This window comes from Sus scrofa, chromosome 13 (genome assembly GCF_054392235.1).
Source record: "Sus scrofa isolate SSC_HxYL_T2T_F1_AM1 chromosome 13, Sscrofa_HxYL_maternal_Yorkshire_Landrace_v2.0, whole genome shotgun sequence".
NCBI lineage: Eukaryota > Metazoa > Chordata > Mammalia > Artiodactyla > Suidae > Sus > Sus scrofa.
This window is the reverse complement of record NC_139395.1, coordinates 46940008-46960613: the sequence shown is the minus strand read 5'-3', so window position 1 is coordinate 46960613 and position 20606 is coordinate 46940008. Positions and strand designations below refer to the sequence as shown.

Here is a 20606-nt window from a genome sequence, read left to right as displayed (position 1 = left end):
TCGGGGTCTCTCCCCTGGAGAGCTGAAATGGAAGAGGGAAAGGAAAATAGCGAGAGAGATGTGTGGGCTGTGAGTTGCCAAGATTCCAACCAGCCAGTCTGGAGAAGCCAGAATCACTAGGCTGCAGAAAGCAGCAGCAGGGAGAAGAGAAGCAGAGCTGGGAGGAGAAGATGGTCTCCCTGGTCCTCATCCCTGTCTGAGGCCTGACTGTAAACTACTCTTGGATTCTGAAAGATACAACTCTGATCTTACAATATGGCCCCTCTTTTTGACCTAAGGCTATCCAAGTTGGATTATGATGTTTCCCACCAGAAGCATTCTTTGACCATCCACACTGTTCACCTGCTCCCATGGACCTGGCGAGCCCAGGCCTGGGAAGAGGTGCCATTCCCAAACAAAAGACTTTTTAAGATCTCTTATGGACATCAAACAAAATCATTGACATTTTTGTCCTCAAAAAGTCTTTATGTCAGATTAATTCCATCATGGTACAGGCTCATGTCTTCCCAAGAAAAGGGACCCTGCAAACCCAATATCAGGTATTATTTCAGCCAAAAGGATAAGAAGGTGAGGAGGTAAGTGACGGCACTCTGCATAGGTGTGCCCTTGTGGAGATATCCACTGAGACTTGGAGAACCTGAGCTGGAGGGTTTGGGAAGCCATCAGCTCACAGGGCTCTGGGCAGAGCCTAGTGAGAAGAGATGTGGCTCAGATTGAGTCTTGGGTACCTCAGGCAGGCAGGGCCAAGCAGTGCCACAAAGAAAACTGACAAGTAAACAAGGATGTGCTATCCAACCCAGAAGGGAGTTTCCAGGAGAGAGAGAGCATGGTCACAAGGGTTTGAGCCCACAAGGAAGTCCAGACAGCTAAGGGTAGGAACTGGTCACTAGGATGCCCGATCCCTTCAGTTCTGAGAACCCTGGGAAGTAACAAGGTGTGTGTGTGCGCATGTGCATGCGTGCATGCGTGAGTGTGTGCGTGTGTGTTTTAGGAGATGAGCAGCCATCATCTGAGGCTCAGGCCCGTCCAGCTACAAAAGAAATCCTGCCCAAGGCTGGCAGGACACCAGCACGTGGGGGCACCTGAGAAGTTTTGCTGCCCCTTCTCTGTACTGCGTGGCCTTGACTGAGCCCTTCATGCTCCCCTATACTGTGAGATCCAAGCAGGCTATTGTAGTTTCTCTGTGAATTCAGAGCCTGCACAGACCCAGATACACAGCAGGGATTAATAAATGCTTGTTGAATGAACAAACAAACACGGAACACAAATAAACAATACACAAAAATGTGGGACAAAGAAACAACATTCTTAGAATGAGAATCTTTGGGGAGCAAGGCCTTCCATGATAAATCAGGGTCTCTGGAGAAATTAATTTGTTGGGAGAGGGTACTGATGGTGCTGCCTATATCCTAGGTGTCTAAACCCACCCCCAAGGCATATCACAGAATAATAAGCAACACACTTGATCGGAATCGCTTACATATGCACAAGGGTCTGGAGCTTATGGGCTTGCTCACAAGGTGCCCCCTTCATCCATGCCAGCACAAGAAAGAAGAGGCGCACCATGAGAGGGAGTTGTTCAGAGGAGTCTCACTGTAGCAGAGGCCTTGCCCCCAAACTCCATCCAGTGGGCACTGGGCTTTTCTCTTCTGGCCCTGGAACCTGATACCCCAAGGCCACCCTGAGATTGTCACCTGCTCCCCAGTTCACTCTATACAAGGTCAGAGAAGATACCAAGCAAGCCAGTTCTGCACACTCAACGCCTGATCTCTTCAGTGGACACAGGGAGGTCTCCTCCTCCCACAGTGGCCAGTGAGATTCAAAGAGCAAAGGCCACTGTGGGTAGCCCAGGCCTCTGCTCCCAGTCCCACCCAACCTTGGAAATGCCTATTACCTCTCTGGCCTCAGTCTTTCCATCCCTCACCAGTGATCCTGACCTTCTATTGGCCAGAACTACATGGAAGGAAAAAATACTACATAAGCAAAATGACTCAATTATTACTAAGTACCATTACTATCTTTTCAAAAGCCATGTACATCGTTATCTGAATGCCTTATCCTGAGCCACCAGTAGAGATGAAGAAAAAGGAAGCTGAGGGAGCCTGACCAAGGCCCATGTTCCCAGGAAACTGTGCCAGGAGGCTCAGCGTTAATTACTCCTGCAGTCACTGTCCCTGCATCACACAAGCCTGAGAGTCCCAGAATAAGGACTCATGTGGGAGTACAGGGAACACAGGATGGTTTCCAAAAAGACAAAGCTTCTAGTCTCCTCTTTCTTTATGCCTCTGAAAACAGATTCTACATACCACCAGGGAGACCCAGAGCAGGAGTCAAGATCTTGGCAACTGAAAGGGGCAGTGTTCCCCAAGGGTCCCCACACGGGACTATGAATTGAGGACAGGGAGGACATTTTTGCTCTCTTACTCCACTCTCAGGAATATGGAGGTTTTTTACCATTTAGAAAAGAAGCTGGTCATGTGACACCTCCCTGGAGCCCAGGACGTGTTTCCCAATGCTCCTCATACTTGACTAAGTACCTAGAGAGGAAGAGCACAGGGGCCACGTGTCTGCTGCCCCTCAGTCTCTGTGTTTCAGCTCAGGAAAGCCAAGGGGTACACCATGCTGGCCAGGAAGGTGCCAAGCAACAGTGAGAGCAGGTACCCTTGGAGGGGCTCCACCATACACCCTGATAAAGCTAGGAGCCAGCGATAGGGTGGGAGAGGCAGTGTGGCAGGCCTGGTCCATTGGAAGAATTGAGAGCAGGCTGCCCTGTTCTGTCTGCTCCCTTCCTGCTCCTTTCCTCCCTTCTTCCACAGGCTCAGCCTGCATCACAGCTCCCAAAAGCACCCTTGCAGGAACCCCCCTCCCCCCCCAGCAGTTGGTGCTAAGCACTGTCATTTGCAAAAGAGCTTCAGTATCAGAGAGGAGCAGAGATGAGAACTTGGCCATTGGGAAAGACCCACTCTAGTCCACTGGCTTCTGAGCCAGCTCCATGTGCACAGCCTGCAGCCAGGGACTTAGGCCCAGAGAAATACACACCATGGAGTTAAATTATGTTCTCTCTAGCCATTGCCCATGAGCAGAACCCCAGACCCAGAGCTCCCTCCCTCCTGTCCTCTTCTGAATCCCCAAAATCTGCCAAGGGGACTCTGTACCACACCAGAGTCCAGCATTCCCAGAGTTTCATGAACACCATGAGGGTTAAGAGAAAAAGTGATACTCTTCCTATAGTAAAAGGGTATTCTCTCTGGTGCTGGTGGTCTGGGCTTCAGACCTGACTAGCGATAGAATCTTAGAGTCTGTGGGATGGGCTAGGACTTTCAAGTAAACCCTCTGGGATGAGGCTCAAATTCTGTACCTGTTTTAGCAGCTCTATGTGAAGATGAGAAGGATGGACCACAGTGGGCTCTCTGGGCTCCCAGGCATCTCCACTGAGTCCATCAGAGCTCCTAGACGGCATGAGACCTTACCCTCCATCAAGTTTAATTCAAACATGCTCTGTAGTAGGCAATAAGGATGCTAATTTACCCGTTTGTTCACCTTTATATCCTCAGCCCTGAGCAGGAACCAGGCACCAGTTGACATTTAATGCCAGGCCTCTTGTGAGTGCTTTCATTTCTAGCATTTCATTAGCTGAGATAAATGCTTGTTGAGTTGACTTGCCCTCTTGGAACCCCAGTATTGCCTCAATTTATTCCTCTTCCTTATCTCTTTTGCAGAGTACTTGTAGGAACCAGGAGGCATTAATATTAAAGCATTTGCAGGTGAAGTGCTACTTTATTTTTTTTAGCCCAGACTTGAATACATGGCTGCCCACCTAACATGTCACTCAGATGCCTTTAAAACGCAAGTTGTCCAGGAACAAACTCCTGATATCAGGCCCCATCCTTGTTATCCCACCAACCACTGTGTGCACAAGATGTTCAGGCCAAAACCCAGAGGTCCTCCTGACTCCTTTCTTTGTCTAACTCTTCACAGTCAACCCTTCAGTCATCCTGCTGCTCTACTTCCAGACTATATTCACGAGCTGAGCACTTTTCAGCACTCCTAACCCTCCTCCCCACTCCCTGTCACCCTCCTCTCCCTTCGTCATCCAGTGACCATCCTGTCATACATGAATACTGTCCCAAGCTCCTCACCAGCTCCCTTGCCCCTCAGGCTTGGCAACACATAGCAAAACATGCATTTACCCACTTTTTGTTTCAGCATCCAATAGGAAAGTATGTTACAAATACAGTGGGAAAAACACAAAATATCCCACAGATACACTGGTAAAATGACATAGATACCAGGTTCCTCACTGGACTGCTATTTACAAGAGCAAAAGACTGGACACATGATAGAGCCATGTAAAGATGCAAAAAGAGATCAGGAGGATTCCTGCATTCTGCTATGATGTGATCTTTGGGCTATATTAAATGGAAAAAAAAGGCAGAGTATAGAATAGTGTTTAGAGTCTGTTACCTTTTATATAAAAAAGAAAGGTAAAGAAATGTTTATTTTTTTCCTTATATTTTTAAAAACAATGGAAAAATCTAATAAACACTGTTTCTTATCAGGGAAGGCAGAGAACAAAGTAGAAGGGTACAAGTTGAAGCCAGACTATTCTCGATATGCCTTGTTTTATTTGCAATCACATATAAGTTTCACAAAATTTTAAGAAAATTTAATGAAAAAGAAAAAAATATGGTAGATGGCCTTGTTCTCCATTCTTTACCTTCCGTGGATTTCTGCCCCTTGCTGTGTGACTTTGCAACTCCTCCCACTAGAGGAACAGCATATTTTTCCAGCTGCAGTAGACTCTATTTTTCTAAAATAGTATCAGTGAGATTTCCAATCCCATGCACTCTTACAGAACCTGGACACTCCTTATCAAGAGCTGGAGTCTGTCTCCTCCTCTCAAACCTGGGCAGGACTTTGTGATTGCCACAATAAATGCACGTACAGCCTCCAATGGCTTCTTTTCTCAGGACCCCCTTAGAACCCAGCAACCATGTTGTGAGGAAGCTCAATCTTGCCCACATGGAGAAGTACTGCAGTCCCCAGCTAATAGCCAGCATTAGCTGTAAGACATATAAATGATGAAGACATGTCAGATGATTCCAGTTCCCAGACTTCAAGTCTTCCAGTTGAAGCTCCAGACATTGTGGAGCAGAAATAGGCCATCCCACTGTGCTCTTCCTGAATTCCTGACCTAAAGAATCTGTAAGCAAAATAATGGATGTTTTATACCATACGTTTTGGGCTAATTTATTATGTAGCCATAGTAACTGCAACACCACACCTGACTTTGGGCCTAACTAAATTGCTTTGACTGAAGGAATGTCAGCAGTTATGTCATTTCAAGCAGAGGCTTGAAATGAGTGTGTGCGGCTAGGCATGCCCTCTTGAGCATCTGTCATCACCATGGGAAGAACATGCCCTGACTAGCCTGCTGTCTGAGGAGGATGAGACACATGGAGCAGCCCTGGGCTCACCTGCAGCCTGGAGCCCAGCCTAGATCAGTGAATTCTAGCCAGCATGCAGATGCATGAGTGAGAATAAAAAATTGCTATTTGGAGCCACTGAGTTTTGGCTGATCTACTGTGCCGTAAGATGCTGGCAACAGATATGTGATCAAAAAGCAGTCCTTACAAACTGAACACAAGTGGGGAGGAGGCTTAACTGTATATCCTTTTAGTAACTACGCAGAGAAGAATCATTTCTAATAACTCCAAAACACAGATCTTTGACTGTACATCACTGAAAAGATATAAACTAAGGACAAAATAAACCACAAGGGAATCTTAAACTACATTCATTAGTATTATTGCTAGTAAAAAATATCTTCGCTATTATTTTGAAACAAGTACATGTATATACATTGCATATATGTAATAGTCTCTATACATACAAGGTTCATTTGGATTCTGATTTGAACAAACCAACTCTAAAAAGCCATTTTTGAGATAATCAAGGAAAACTGAACATGGACTAGGTATCAGGTGATATTAAGAAATTAATTAATCAGGTGATAATGTCACTGAATTAAAATAAACATATCTTTTAACTACTAGAGGTATATCCTAAAGTATTTATGAGTGAATGACATGTTTGGTTTTGACTGAAAATACTCCAGCAAAAAAAAAAAAAAAAAGTAGAGGAATATAGATGAAACAGCTGGCAAAACACTGATCATTGCTAAAGGTACATGACTGATTCAGAGGGGGGCTTCACCAAACAATCTTTTCTCCTTTTATATGTGTTTGAAACTTTTATCTGCAGAGTATTTGCTCTTCCTGGGGACATCTAACCTCTAGAGCCAAAGGCCAGTGTATCCCAAAGAGAGGTCAGCATGACCTGGTCACCAGGATAGGACAATCCTGCACAGGGGCTTCCCACAGTGCACAGGGGCTGCCACAGCTAGAGTACAAGTGGCAGCTGCCTCTTCAATCCAGCCCTGTCTCTGCCACTGTCCTCATCTGAGCTAGCAAGGCTATGGCCTCTAGAACCTGACACTGGCCACCCAAGATCAGATACAGGAGTTTAGACAGTGGGCTCACAGAGCCACAGGAAGAAAAAAGTTCTCACAGCGTGATGACCAAGACAATCACACTGCCTTAGTTAATATTAGCCCAGTTCAGCAGACAGGGTCAGGATCCAAAAGAGTCTCACTAGGTTGAAAGGGATTTACCAAGTACAACCAGAGAAGTCGTGGCAGAGACTCATGCAGAGTGCCTCTCCTGGCTCCAGGCTTGATTGTGAGGTCATCTTGTCCAGTCCAGGAGATCTCTGCAGCACAATGGAAGAGCATCTCTCTTCAAGTAAAGCTCTTCTAATGATCCAAAGGCTGTACATTGTACTTGTTTTCTCTCCTCTGTGAAACTGAATGGTGGGAAGCATCCCCCTTCCTTTTCAATCACCTCAAAGAAATAAGCTATCAGAGGTGGAGGGGACTTGAAGATTATTTAGTTAAATTTCTCCATTTTACAGATGGAAAAAAACTGAGGACCTATCCAATATGTACAGCCAGTTTCAGGCAATGCCAGGATTGATTAAAACCTGAGTTTCTGATCCCCACCCAGGATGCTTCCACTATTCTTCATTCCCTACCCCACACTGTCCATTGCTCAAATGTCCTACTTCCAGATCCTTTTCTTATCCTCAAAGCCCTCCCCATTCTCTTGCTAAATTTTCCATCTTCTGAGAGCAGGAGGCAGAGAAGTGACGTGGTTCTCCAGCTGTGCTCAGTGCATGGCATTAGATATTGCTAAAGTCAGCTAGCTGGCTGTTCTGCTAAATCTCTCATGTTAGACCTTTGGAGCTCCCAAGAGAGTAAGTCAGCGCTGGCAATGTGTTTTGTAAGCTATAAAACACCACACAAATAGGTGCTGTACTATTTTAGAAGATGAAATAATACAACCCCTTTTAACCGAATGCTCATTTATCTTACCTCTGTGAGACAAAGAGATGGCAGGAGCAAACTCTAATTTAAGGAAGTTGAGGAAAACGATGTAAACTGAAGTGTCTCTTTCTCTCCCACCACACTGTGAGCTCCCTGAAAGCAGAGCCAACTTCCTTGCTCCTTCCTTTGTTCCTCACATTTCACCTGGGATAGGCATCCAGGAGGAGATCAGAGAGGGTTTCCATGGATAAACTTCTCTCTCTCTCTCTCTCTCTCTCTTTTTTTTTTTTTTTTTTTTTTTTTGTCTTTTTGCCATTTCTAAGGCTGCTTCCGCGGCACATGGAGATTCCCAGGCTAGGGGTCGAATCGGACCTGCAGCCACCGCCTATGCCAGAGCCACAGCAACTTGGGATCTGAGCTGCATCTGCAACCTACACCATAGCTCACGGCAACGCCAGATCCTTAACCCACTGAGCAAGGTCGGGGATTGAACCCGCAACTTCATGATTCCTAGTCAGATTCGTTAACCACTGAGCCACGACGGGAACTCCATTCATGGATAAACTTCTCTTTAAAGTCCTCCTATTTCTAAGTAGAATTTAATCGTAGAAATCCCTCATAACTACTTCCATATATAAAAAGTACAGATGACCCTTATCACCTGCCAGCACACAAGAATGTAACCAATGTATGGGTGTGACTACTGAGAAATTTCCTTACCTCTCCCTTTCTCCAAAGCACCTGAATGCCTTACTGGTTCTTCCAGCATCCCTGGGGAGCACAGCTCCCTCCCTGAGCCTGTGACACTAGACAGCTTGGGCTCCTCTAGGTACAGGGGGCAGTCCCAGATGGGACCAGGTGGGGTGATCCTTGTGTGAGCTTGTGGTCAAGGTGCTGGGGCTCTTTGACCTCCTCAGTGGCTGGGACCAAGTCCTACCACCACTTAGGGAAAATCTCTTCCTCACCTTTGGCCCTGACAGCAGTCCCACCACTTCGGAAGTAGCCAGGAGTCTCCAAGGAAATCTAGATTTTTTTTTTTTTGTCTTTTTGCCATTTCTTGGGCTGCTCCTGTGGCATAGGGAGGTTCCCAGGCTAGGGGTCAAATTGGAGCTACAGCCGCCGTCCTATGCCAGAGCCACAGCAACACAGGATCTGAGCCGCATCTGCAACCTACACCATAGCTCACCGCAACGCCAGATCCTTAACCCACTGAATGAGGCCAGGGATCGAACCCACAACCTCATGATTCCTAGTCGGATCCGTTAACCACTGAGCCATGACGGGAACTCCAAGGAAATCTAGATTTGATCCCAGGGGTAATCCAAAGTTCCCTGGACGTTCCCAATACACCTCCATGTGACCCTCCTGTGAGAAAGAACTGGGGATACCAGGTAAGAGGTCTCTGCTACAGCAAGGCACTCATAAAAACCCTAAGATGAGAGTTTCTGCTGTAGTGCAATGGGATTGGAGGCATCTTGGGAGCTCCAGGATGCAGGTGCAATCCCAAGCCCGGCACAGTGGGTAAAGGATCCAGTATTGCTGCAGCTGTGGCTTAGGTTGCAACTATGGCTTGGATCTGATCTCTGGCCCCAGACCTCCATATACCATAGGGCAGCCAAATAAGGAGGGAAAAAAAAGAACCCTAAGATGCCCCTATGAGCAAAACACAAGGAGAGATCAGAGCAGTCCTGAGACCAGCCTGGGGACCAAGGTACAGCCCAAATGAATCAGAGAGCACGCCCCTCTGCTCCATCCCACAGGCACAAGTGACCAGAACCTAAACTGCGAAACACATGGGCTGAGAGACTGCTGGGGGGTGAAGGCACGCATCAGAGGCCCAATCCACAGTGGGTGGGACACCAGAATTCCACCTTCCTTGCCAGAGCCCAGGGTCCCAATCACTCCCTAGCTATGGTCAGCTTCCATTAACTTTGCTGGCAAATGGGGATGGCAGAAGGCCCTGAGGGAAAGAAGCCTGAAGAAGTCCTACAAATGTAGTACCAACACCAGCAATGCAATGCCCCTGGCACCACTAAGACAGGAGCCCCCACAGCTCGAATGTCCACCGAGTACAGCTTATGAGGGGGCATGAAGTCCTAAAGTGACACTCTGCTCTTACTGCAGGCATGCAGGTCTCAGCTACCATGTCACCATTTTAAAAAGTGAATCCCTGGGCAGGCAGGATGAGCAAGGCCAGCACAGGTGGGTCCTGTGGGAGCTGCATGGCCAGGCAGGAATAAGTGCATATAAAACACTTAGTGGAATAACCAGGAATCAGCAACGGTAGTCTGAACTGTTAAGAGAGTTTTCCAACCTACCACCACAATCAGTCCCAATTGATTGCATATGGGCCATAGACTCCAAGAACAGATTCTCCTCAAGTAGCCCACACAGCAAGGTCTGTCCCTCCCCACCTCCATCAGAGACAAGCGGAAAGGGCCGCATTCAAATGTGCAGGACCTATGAGAAGGGGAGGATTTACTGAAGCCCCATATCCTATCTCCCAGCAGCCTGCTACTTACATATATAGGGAAGGCTCCTCCTGTGAAGCTGGGGTGAAAAGGCATGACCCAGAGTCTCTGAAACCTTTGACTTTTTAAACTCAGAACTAAACCTATTCACAGAAAGAGAGCTTTAGAAAAAGAACAGAAAAGTGGCCCACTGCACCATTCTCTGGTTCCCAAACTAGTCCAAAGTCTGGATCTACTTTCAATGAATGCCCAGCCCCTTCAGGTCCAAAGCCCTCAATGAACTCTTTCTTAAAAATTTGGAATCTCCCCTTTGCCCTGAAAAAAAAAAAAAAAAAGATTCTGAATGGCTTCTAGATGTAATTCCCAGCTTTCAGGGGAAATATGGGACAGAACACCTTTTTTTTTTTCTCTTTCTTTCTACCATTTCTTGGGCTGCTCCCGCTGCATATGGAGGTTCCCAGGCTAGGGGTCTAATTGGAGCTGTAGCCACCAGCCTATGCCAGAGCCACAGCAATGCGGGATCTGAGCCACATCTGCAACCTATACCATAGCTCACAGCAACGCTGGATCCTTAACCCACTGAGCAAGGCCAGGGATCAAACCCACAACCTCATGGTTCCTAGTTGGATTCATTAACCACTGAGCCATGATGGGAACTCCAGAGAGGAACATCTTAAATGACACCACAGGGATACAATCAGCATAATCCAGAATATGAGAAACTGGACAAACAACACAGCCAATCATGAATAGCAAGGGGAAAAAAACGGGAGAAGAACTGAAGAGGTGTATCAAGCAAATGCAGCCTATAAATCCTGTTTAGATCACAACTCAAACAAACCAACTGTAAAAATAAATTCGTAAGGTAATCAAAAGAGCCTGAACCCTGACAGGATATTTGCTGAGATTAAGAAGGGACTGTCAGCCTGTTTAGATGTGATGATGGTGCTGTGGTAATGTTTATACAAATCCCTTATTTCTTAGAAATATCCACTGAGGAGTTCCTGCCATGGCTCAGTGGTTAGCGAATCTGACTAGGAATCATGAGGTTGTAGGTTCGATCCCTGGGCTTGCTCAGTGGGTTAAGGATCTGGCGTTGCCGTGAGCTGTGGTGTAGGTCGAAGACACAGCTTGGATCTGGCGTTGCTGTGGCTGTGGCCGTGGCTGTGGCCAGGAGTTACAGCTCCGAATGTACCCCTAGTCTGGGAACCTCCACATGCCACGGGTGCAGCCCTGGAAAAGACAAAAAAAAAAAAAAGAAAAGAAATATCCACTGAAACACTGCTGATGAAATGTTGGGATATATGGATGACCCCTTCCATAGGGGTAGGAAGTGAGGGCGATAGATAAACCTGATCAGCTATGAGTTGATGTGGCTGGGCAACAGGAACATGGGAGTTCACTAGCTTGTTCTCTCTACTTTTATGTGTGTGTGTTTGAGATTTTCCATAATAGGGAGTTCCCATCATGGCTCGGTTAACAAACCCAACTAGCATTTATGAGGACATGGGTTCAATCCCTGGCCTCGCTCAGTGGGTCAAGGATCTGGTGTTGTCATGAGCTGTAGTGTAGCTCACAGATGCAGCTCAGATCCCGCGCTGCTGTGGCTGTTGTGTAGGCCAGCGGCTACAGCTCCAATTGGACCCCTAGCCTGGGAACCTCCATATGCCGTGGGTGTGGACCTAAAAAGACAAAAGACAAAAAAAAAAGAAAGAAAGAAAGAAAGAAAGAAAGAAATTTTCCATAGTAAAAAGGGGTTTTTTTTTGGGGGGGGTAAATAAAATACTCCCCCCCCCAACACAGCCATAACTTTTTCTTTTAGATACACTGTACCTTATCAGTCTTACTAATGCTAAAAACAGCTATATTATCAAAACTGCCCCTCTCTCCCTGGCAAGAACTGCAAAAATGGTTGCCCCCTTTGAGTGAGATTTTGACATCATCACTATTCAGATGTTAAGTCATTTTAGCACAAACTCTGTGACATGCTCTCCATGAGAATCCAGTAGCCTAACATGATCTCTGAAAAGAATCATTATTTCCAAACCTGACAACTCTATCCTTTCATTTTATCCTTACAAATTAATCCCAGATCTTTCCAGAGCCTGACTGTTACTTGATATAGTATAATAAATCTAGCTGAGCCCAGACCAGAGATACTATTACTGACAAACCCATTCATTCATTCTTTCTCTCTCTCTTTTTTTTTTTTTTTTTTTTGTTTGTTTGCTTTTTAGGGCTGCACATGTGGCATATGAAAATTGCCAGCCTAAAGGTCGAATCGGAGCTGCAGCTGTCGGCCTATGCCACAGCCACAGCAACTCAGGATCTGAGCCACGTCTGCTAACTATACCACAGCTCATGGCAATGCCAGATCCTTAACCCACTGAGTGAGGGCAAAGATCAAACCTGAGTCCTCATGGATACTGATCGGATTCATTACCACTGAGCCACAACAGGAACTCCATTCATTTATTTTTGAGATATAATTATGGCAAACCCATTTTGAGGAAGCAACTCTGGGTACTTGGTCTCAGAGTAGCCTCACCCACCTTCAGCAACAGACCAGAATCTCTATGTGCCCAGCTGCCTTTAGCTCAAGATGTCTCCTTGGCATATGGACTGGAAGTGAGTGAAAGGCAACCTCAGTGTAGATCACCAATTTCGATGTGGTAATAAAAGCGAGGTATCTTACCTGGTTCGCCCCAGCTCTACTCCACACCCCTGCACTCGGCTCCACTATCTGCTCACTGTCCCTGCCTGTGCGCCTCATGTCATTTCTTCCTCTCTCCATGTCTCAGAATACCACCATTGTCCCAAGGAGCCTTAGGATTCTCCTTTTGAAGCCTGGCTCTGTCTCAAACCTCTATAAGCACTACCTATTTGACACTTCTCATGCACTGAGCTACCTACAGTGTCACTCCTAGGATCCTTCCATGACTTTGTTCTCAGAGCTCTTCAAGAGCTCTATGACCAACCAGACTGTGAGGTGCTAGAGGACAGCAGAGCGTCGTATATCCTTCCAGGCTCTTCACAAAGCCCAGTACAGTGCTTGCTCTTGATACAGTAAATACAACTTGGTTGACTAACTAAACATCAATTTGCAAATGTTAAAGCTCTGCAACTCCACAGAGCTGATGTAGACTAAACAGGCTGCTACTGGTCTATGTGGCTTCTTTGTGCAATTTTTTTTTAAAGGTGCTTTCCGGCGGTACTGATCAAGTTTCTCCTGAACTGGTGATGTGTCTACAGGTAAAGTCCCAGCAACTTGGGACCTTCATTGTACATTAAGCATACCTCTGTAAAAATAAGTGGATGAATGAGCGAAAGGTACCCCCTTCCTGTAGGCAGACACAGCCCATACCAAGGCACATACTGCAAAGCCAGAGATAAGAGTTCAGCCTTCCCTGACCTGGCATTCCTTGGGAAATGCACAACCTATATAAGTGTTCATATGACCCTGAGACCAGAAGCAGAGAGCACTGCCTTAAGGAAATCTCTGATGCCCCAAGTGCCACATCATCCAAACAGCACTAGGTTAAGAGGCAGCACTATGGGTGTGGTGACACTGCTACTCACAGGATTCGAGCTCTTCAGCCACAAATGCTGGAGCTGCCCCCTCAGAGAGCCCAAATCAGCTCACAATGAAAATGAAGATACTAATTCAGCCTGGGGTGACAAGGGGTAATACAGCAACAGGAAAGAGCCAGGAATTGATTCCCCCAGAACCTCAGTTCCATTCCCATCAGGGGTTAGTAAAACAATCTCCACCTTATCTGACCTTCTACCTACCTCAATTCACAATATAATTCCCCCAAATTCACAAGCCAGCTTGAAATTATGCCAACGCTCTTTCCTGAATACCCAGAAGCACATGCCACAGGGCTTTTTCTCCATCAATGGGCCAATCTGTTCAGCAGCGTCTCAGAACAGAACATGCTAAATTTGGCATCAGGTACCTGAGACACTCTGGTGAGAGGAAGTAGAGTCATTCTGATGCTGAAGGAGAAACATACCATGGAGGTACAGCTCAGCTGAGGTGATGTGACAAGCTGAATATCAGCTAAAAGAATAAATTCCATCTCCTACGAGCCCCCAATCCTGAGCTTTGGTGAAAAATAGCCAGCTCACCACCTGCGCTTAACAACTGTAGGACCTTAGCACCACAGCCCATGTGTGTGTCTTGCCCACAGCCAGGAGCAAGATTATATGACTGCTAAATACAGCAGGAGATCATGGTTCCTTAACCCACTGTAGTTTGTGGGTCTACCCTGTAGCAAAACATATAGACAGGGAAGAAATGAAATACTGGGAAGGAATATGAGTAGGCACTAACCACTTTCTGTCCCTTTGAGCTGCCCAAGTCTTTCCAAAATCTCACATGCTTGGCTCTGCAACATCAGATAAACACCAAGCACAGCAGCCTGTTTGGTTACCAGAAGAGAAACACTGGATTCCCCATATAGAAAACTCCTAATAACAAGGTGTTTTTCCACTCTGCTGTAGATGCTTTCCCTTGGAAGGAAAGCTCTAAAGCCTAAGTGAGCCTTCCTCAAGCTAAAACTCAAAGAGCAGCTCAATGCGCAGCAAAATGGACAGTATTTGCAGTACTAAGAACGGTGTGCTAACAAACACAGATAGCTATTAGCATTACCATAATAGCTAATATAAAATGGGTAAATCCCCCTTCCAAAAGAGATGTTCACAGGCTGGCCTGTCTGTGGCAGGTTTCAGGCTACTAAGACCCTTTCATTTCTGTTAGTTGTCTAAGAAATGACTTCTGAGGAAATAAACCCGTAAGAGGCACAGCTGGGCAGCTGAAGAATAAAAAATTATGCTCCCTCACAGTTTATGTGCCCCCACATAGAAAAGCCAAGGCAACATTATCAGCAGACTCATATGGACTCAGAAGCACCCCTGGGTTTTGCTACTTCCCAGCTCTATTTGGTGTAAAGACAGTGCTTCCATTTTATCTTGTCTCTTGGTAGCTTTCCTGAGTGTTCAGTCTACTAATTTATTATAGATTGCCATTTTCTTCCTCTGCATTTCCTTTCCACTTGATTGTTTATACAACCTCAACTGGCATACATTTTAAACAAGCTGGTTTTAGAGTATTTGATCAGATATGTCTGTTTAAAGCATTCCACTGATTTGAGTGGTAACCTAAGTCATAAGACAACATGAACATACTCGGTTCTAGATGATTCAACAGCATTTTTGCTTCACCCCAAAGTGTTTCACTAAACCATGATGAAAGCACATGACCCTGTTACTATTGTTGAGCCTAAATAAGTACCTTGTGGTGTCCAGTACCACTTTCCCTTCCTCCAAAGATGATTTTGACTACTAAATGCCTGAGGAAAGCGTATGACCAAGTTCATGGTTCAACTATTTCCATATCTTTCTGCTCCTCGCAGTGACACTTATCTTCCCTGACAGCCACTCCCATTGTGCTCTTTCCTTGGCCCAACACAATGGACAAATGCAGACACAAGCAGACAGGGAAGACGTTTTCCATCCCACTGCTTCCCAGTGCAGAAGAACCAGGCTGAGGTTACATAAGCCCCTCCTTAGCCTGGCACTGGGGGAAAGCGAATTTGGGGTTCGTGACGGAGTCACGGTCTGCAGGCCCAGACTGACCCTGCGCTCACCATCCTGCTTTACTAAGGCAGGGCGGCTGTAATGGAAGGGATGCTTCTCGCGACTGACCACTCGGCTCACGTCAGTCCGACTGGGCTCAAAGTGTAGCTGGACGTCCGATCTCGCTGTCCAGACTAGACTGCAGGGTCGTGGGCCCCAGCTTCGGCCTCAGGCTGCAGTTCCCGCCCCCGGGCGCCTTGCCCTGCGCTTACCTGCCCGGGCCAGGGCCGGGGCCGGGGCCGGGGCCGGGGCCTGGACCCGGTGGTCCGGCGGTAGCCCGTGCCCCGCCTGCTGCCAAGAGCTGTCCGCCGCCAGCCGGTGCTGAAGGCGGCTTCCCTACCCCGGGGCCCGGGCCGGGGCCGGGGCCGGAGCCTCCGGGCGGCAGCGGCCCTTCGCCAACGCCGCCCTCCAGGCTGGCCTCGTTGCCCATGGCGGGCAGACGGGCGGGGCCGAGGTCGCACTGGGCCCGGGCCGGCGGCTCCCGGGCAGCTGCTCACACGCTCCGCGCCGCCGCCGCCGCCGCCGCCATCTCCCAGCTCGGCTCGCGCCGCCGCCTGCCGCTGCGCATGCGCGGCCCTCGTGCCTCTTCCCTGTACACACCCCCACCCCACGCACGCGCGCGCTCCCTCCTGCTGGTGAGGACGCGTGTCCAAGAGCCCCCGGCGGAGTGGCGGGGAAACAGCCGCCTTGGCCCGCGCATGCGCCTTCCGGGGCCGCCAAAGCCGGCGTTCGCTATCCGGGGCCCAGCAAGTGTCGGCAGGAGCATCCGATCAAACCAGGATTGGAGAGACACAGACCACGAGAAAGGGCTGTGAGGGCGACCCGCCGTACCCTGCCCTGGAGTCAGTGACGCTTACTGCCTCAGAGAACTCAGGAATGGGAGCTCTCATTTGGGTAACTTCAGGGTCCCAACTGGCAGACTTCGTGGGAACAGGCCTCAGAGAGGGGTCACTGAGTGTAGCATCAAAGGATGTTTAGGAGTTGGAGAAATAAATGAACAAGTGTGTTCAGAGGCGCATTGTCATGGAAGGACTGAGATAAAGGATGCTGGGTGATGGGACTGGTTATGAGGGTCTCAAAGGGATTGAAGACTTTATCCAGATGTCGCCATGGGAACCATCTGGGTTTCATGCTGAGCCCTTGTCCCAGGGGAAGGAGTCTCAGGAAGTGTCCCTGGGAAAGGTGGAGGGTGTGTCAGGGCTGGCCTGAAGCCAGATGGAAGGTTGCCTCAGCAGGCCCTGGGACAGTGACCTTGAGGATGAGGAAAAGGAGTTGATGTTTCTTAGAGTCCTTGGGCTGTGGTTCCCAGGGACTGTCTAGACGAGGGGCTGCAGGCTGCCTCTGCATTAACCTGAGAGCTCACCAAATTATTTTTCCATTACCTCAGTTTACAGACTTCGGTGTCTGCATACTACTCTGCCTCCTGGCTTCTTACACAAACCTGTACTTTCCTGAGAGAGAATACTTCTTAGAAGATCCAGACTATACTCCAAACTTCCTGGCTTCATAAATCATGGCTGTGTACGAGTTCCTGTCATGGCACAGCAGAAACGAATCCGACTAGGAACCATGAGGTTGCGGGTTCAATCCTGGCCTCGCTCAGTAGGTTAAGGATCTGGTGTTGCCATAAGCTGTATTGTAGGTCGCAGATGTGGTTCAGCTGTGGCATAGGCCGGCGGCAACAGCTCCAATTAGATCCCTAGCCTGGGAACCTCCATATGCCACGGGTGCATCCCTATAAGGACAATCAATCAATCAATCAATCATGGCTGTGAAGAAGAACTTGAGTAAACTTGGACCTATTTTACAAACCCATTTAATTCTGCTAATGATGAAGAATAAATCAAATGTGATGTAAGCATTTCTAACCTGACCTGGAATAACTCACAAAACCCAATGAACACTGATAACCAAGCTGATGGACAGACTTTGGCTGGGCCTTCCCATGCATTCTTATCTGCTCCCTCAACCTCTGGGATGGAGCTCCTGAAGCTTGGATCCCTGAATTGACTGACTCTGCTGCCTGGGATGATGAGAGCCTCTCTGCCTGTGTTATGATGGTCTTCACTGTGTTTCCTCCTGTGTTTGAATCATCTTTGTATCTGGTGCTCATCTAGGCTCTACAAGGATCCATGTTTCAGCTGTGCCACTTCCCAAATGGGATCTTAGCAACTGACTTAGGCTCACAAAGCCTCCATTTCCTAGCCTGCAAAGTTAGAATAATAGTAGTTCTCATTGTAGCTCAGTAGGTTCAGAATCCAACATGTGTCCATGAGGATGCAAATTCAATCCCTGGCCTCTATCAGGGGGTTAAAGATCCAACATCACCACAAGCCACGGCATAGGTCGAAGATAAGGCTTGCTGTGGCGTAGGCCAGCAGCTACAGCTCCAATTCAACCTGTAGCCCTGGGAACTTCCATATGCCACGGGTGCAGACATTAAAAAAAAAAAAAAAAAAAGGTTATAATATTAGCCTCTCTTAACTGGGTGGGGGTGTGTGTTTGGTTGTGAGAGTGGAGTGGCTAATGTAAGTAAAACATACCAACAAGTGCCTGGCATACACATGACCAACTTTTTTTTTTCTTCTTTTTTTAGAGCCACACCCACAGCAAATGGAAGTTTCCAGGCTAGGGGTTGAATCAGAGCTGCAGCTGCTGGCCTACACCACAGCCACGGCCATGCCAGATCCGAGCCATGTCTGCAACCTACACCACAGTATATGTCAACACCAGATCCTTAACCTACTGAGCAAGGCCAGGGATTGAACCTGCATCTTCATGGATATTAGTCAGATTCATTTGCACTGAGCCACGACAGGAACTCTGTCACATGATCAACTTTATTATTAATTGGTTCTCTGGTGGGTGATCTTGAGGTAGGAGGTAGATGAGCCCCTGGGCTGAAAACAGCTGGGACTTGTTAAGCCAAGTAGATTGGGCCTTGCCTCTCTAACACCTCAAGAAGAAAGTTAAGAGCTGGAGCTGAGCTCTACTAGAGTAGAAAGATAAGATTGACCACTTCATTCGATCCTGGTGTCAAGAAGAGCTCCCCAATAACCCATGCACAGTAAGACCCCTAAGGATCAAAAAAAGGAGGGGGCACCAGACCATAATTAAGCCCTGATACTGTCCCAGCATCCCTTGCTCTGGAATCCGTCTTTGCCAAAAGATGTACATGCATTAAGGGGAGGGGCCTGTGTCCAGTCAGGTGTGAGAAATAAAACAAGATATATGGCCAAAGGTAAACAAACACCCAGAAGTACCGTCCTGTATAAGTGAGTTAAATCACCTCTCTAGTGCACTGCTCACTCGGGGACAGCCGCGCCTGCACTCCCCTTCAGGTGTGTATTATTTCTTTGCTTCTGACTTAAATAAAAACTACTTCTCTGTGTGCTCTCCCACATGTTGTACAATAAACTTTATACCTGTTTTCACAATCTATGCCTCTTTGAAACATTCTTGCTGTCAACAGTGGCCAAGAATTACAGCAACTCTGCTCTCAGCCTCTAGCTAGTCTTAGTGGCTAGGATTCCTGGTTTTTATCCAGGCTGTCCAGGTTCAATTCCTGAGCAGAGAATTGAGATCTCAATTCAAGCCATCACTCACTGCTGTCTGTTGGAGATCACTCTGGGATTTGGGTTTTTTTCTGCCACATCTTCTCTCCCGGAAAAGCATGTATACAGGCACTATGGGCAGGCCAGTGACCTGACCTTGGCCCAACCTTGGCCATTTTGGTTCACGGATACCAGTCAGTGTGGGCTGAGCCACTTGAAAGCAGGGTAGAGAAGGATGTTTTTTATCTGTTTTGGTAGATGCTATAGGAGCTGTGGCTTTGCACAGATTTAAGTCAACCTGCCCCTGGTTCCAATGGGGATAATTAGCCCTACCCAGCCAGTGGGCCTGGGGAGTTGCCCTCCTCGGAGTGAATTCCTGGCTGTTAGCAGACCTCCAGGGTCTCTGCTGTCTTGGTGACAAAGGACACAGTACAGTGGACCCAGGAGGACCTGGAAGTTTGGGTTAATGGTACCCCAATCTTCCTTTCAAAATCTCAGTTTCTCAGTTTTGAGAAACATCCCCAGGATGTTCACTAGGCTTGACTTCATGACAAGTGAATGAGCAAACCTCTCAGCTGTGTGATATGTCTGGTGCCATTCCCTCCTGGGTCCAGCTACTGCCCAGCCAGGGACAGGATAGACTTGGAGACCCTGAGGAAGTTTCCCAGCCCCCTAAACTTCACTTGCCAAAGATATTTTCTTCCACTTCAGTGTGACATATGACACATGGCAGTCATTTTGCAGAAAGACCAGATGGGAGGAGAATTGGTTCACATGCCAAAATAGAGCTGATGGATGGACACATGTCCACTTATTTATCCAGTCTGTGCTCTCACTTACAAAAGATTGGCGGGTGGGGAGTTCCTGTCGTGGCACAGCAGAAAAGAATCTGACAAGGAACCATGAGGTTTTGGGTTCGATCCCTGGCCTTGTTCAGTGGGTTAAGGATCCAGCATTGCTGTGAACTGTGGTATAGGTCGCAGATGCAGCTCAGATCCTGTGTTGCTGTGGCTGTGGTGTAGGCTGGCAGCTACAGCTCCAATTTGACCCCTAGCCTGGGAACCTCTACATGCCATGGGTGCAGCCCTAAAAAGCAAAAAAACAAAAACAAAAACAAAACAAAACAAAAAACAGAGGAAAAATGAAATGGGGGGAGGTTAATACATCCACATAGGAAAAGGCCCAGTCAGAGCCAGCCCACTGCTGGGATTTGTGGAAATGATTGGTCATTGGAAGGCAAATCTTGGAAGAATGAAGAGATGCGGAGCCTCAGGAGCTATACCTGGATACCAGCTGGGCCATGGGCAAGGTAACGTGCAAGGGATCTCCCACATGGCCCTCTTCACCATAGGCTGTTCCTTTCAGCATGACCAATTCCCCAGGGAGGCTCAGGATCCAAAGACGAAGATGCCGATGGTGGCAAAGAGGAATGACAAATTTGCAGACAAGAAGAGGTGGCAGAGAGTGTGGAGGTGAGGGAGAATGAGGAAGGATGACTGAGGACAGTTCTGGAGGATGTGGTGCCATGGGCTCTGGACTGCTCCAGAGAGGCTGGGA

General features: G+C 47.7%; 1 protein-coding gene across 3 annotated transcripts in view; it reads right to left on the bottom strand.

The window, feature by feature from the left end:
- The window catches only part of BSN (bassoon presynaptic cytomatrix protein), a 96489-nt gene extending 80439 nt beyond the window's left edge, over positions 1–16050 (bottom strand). For all 3 annotated transcript variants that reach the window (XM_021068761.2, XM_021068762.2, XM_021068763.2), the window contains exon 1: positions 15708–16050. In XM_021068761.2, coding sequence (XP_020924420.1) covers positions 15708–15925 — 218 coding nt within the window. In that variant the 5' untranslated portion in view covers positions 15926–16050. The remainder of the gene's footprint in view (positions 1–15707) is intronic.
- Positions 16051–20606: the final 4556 nt, after the last annotated feature.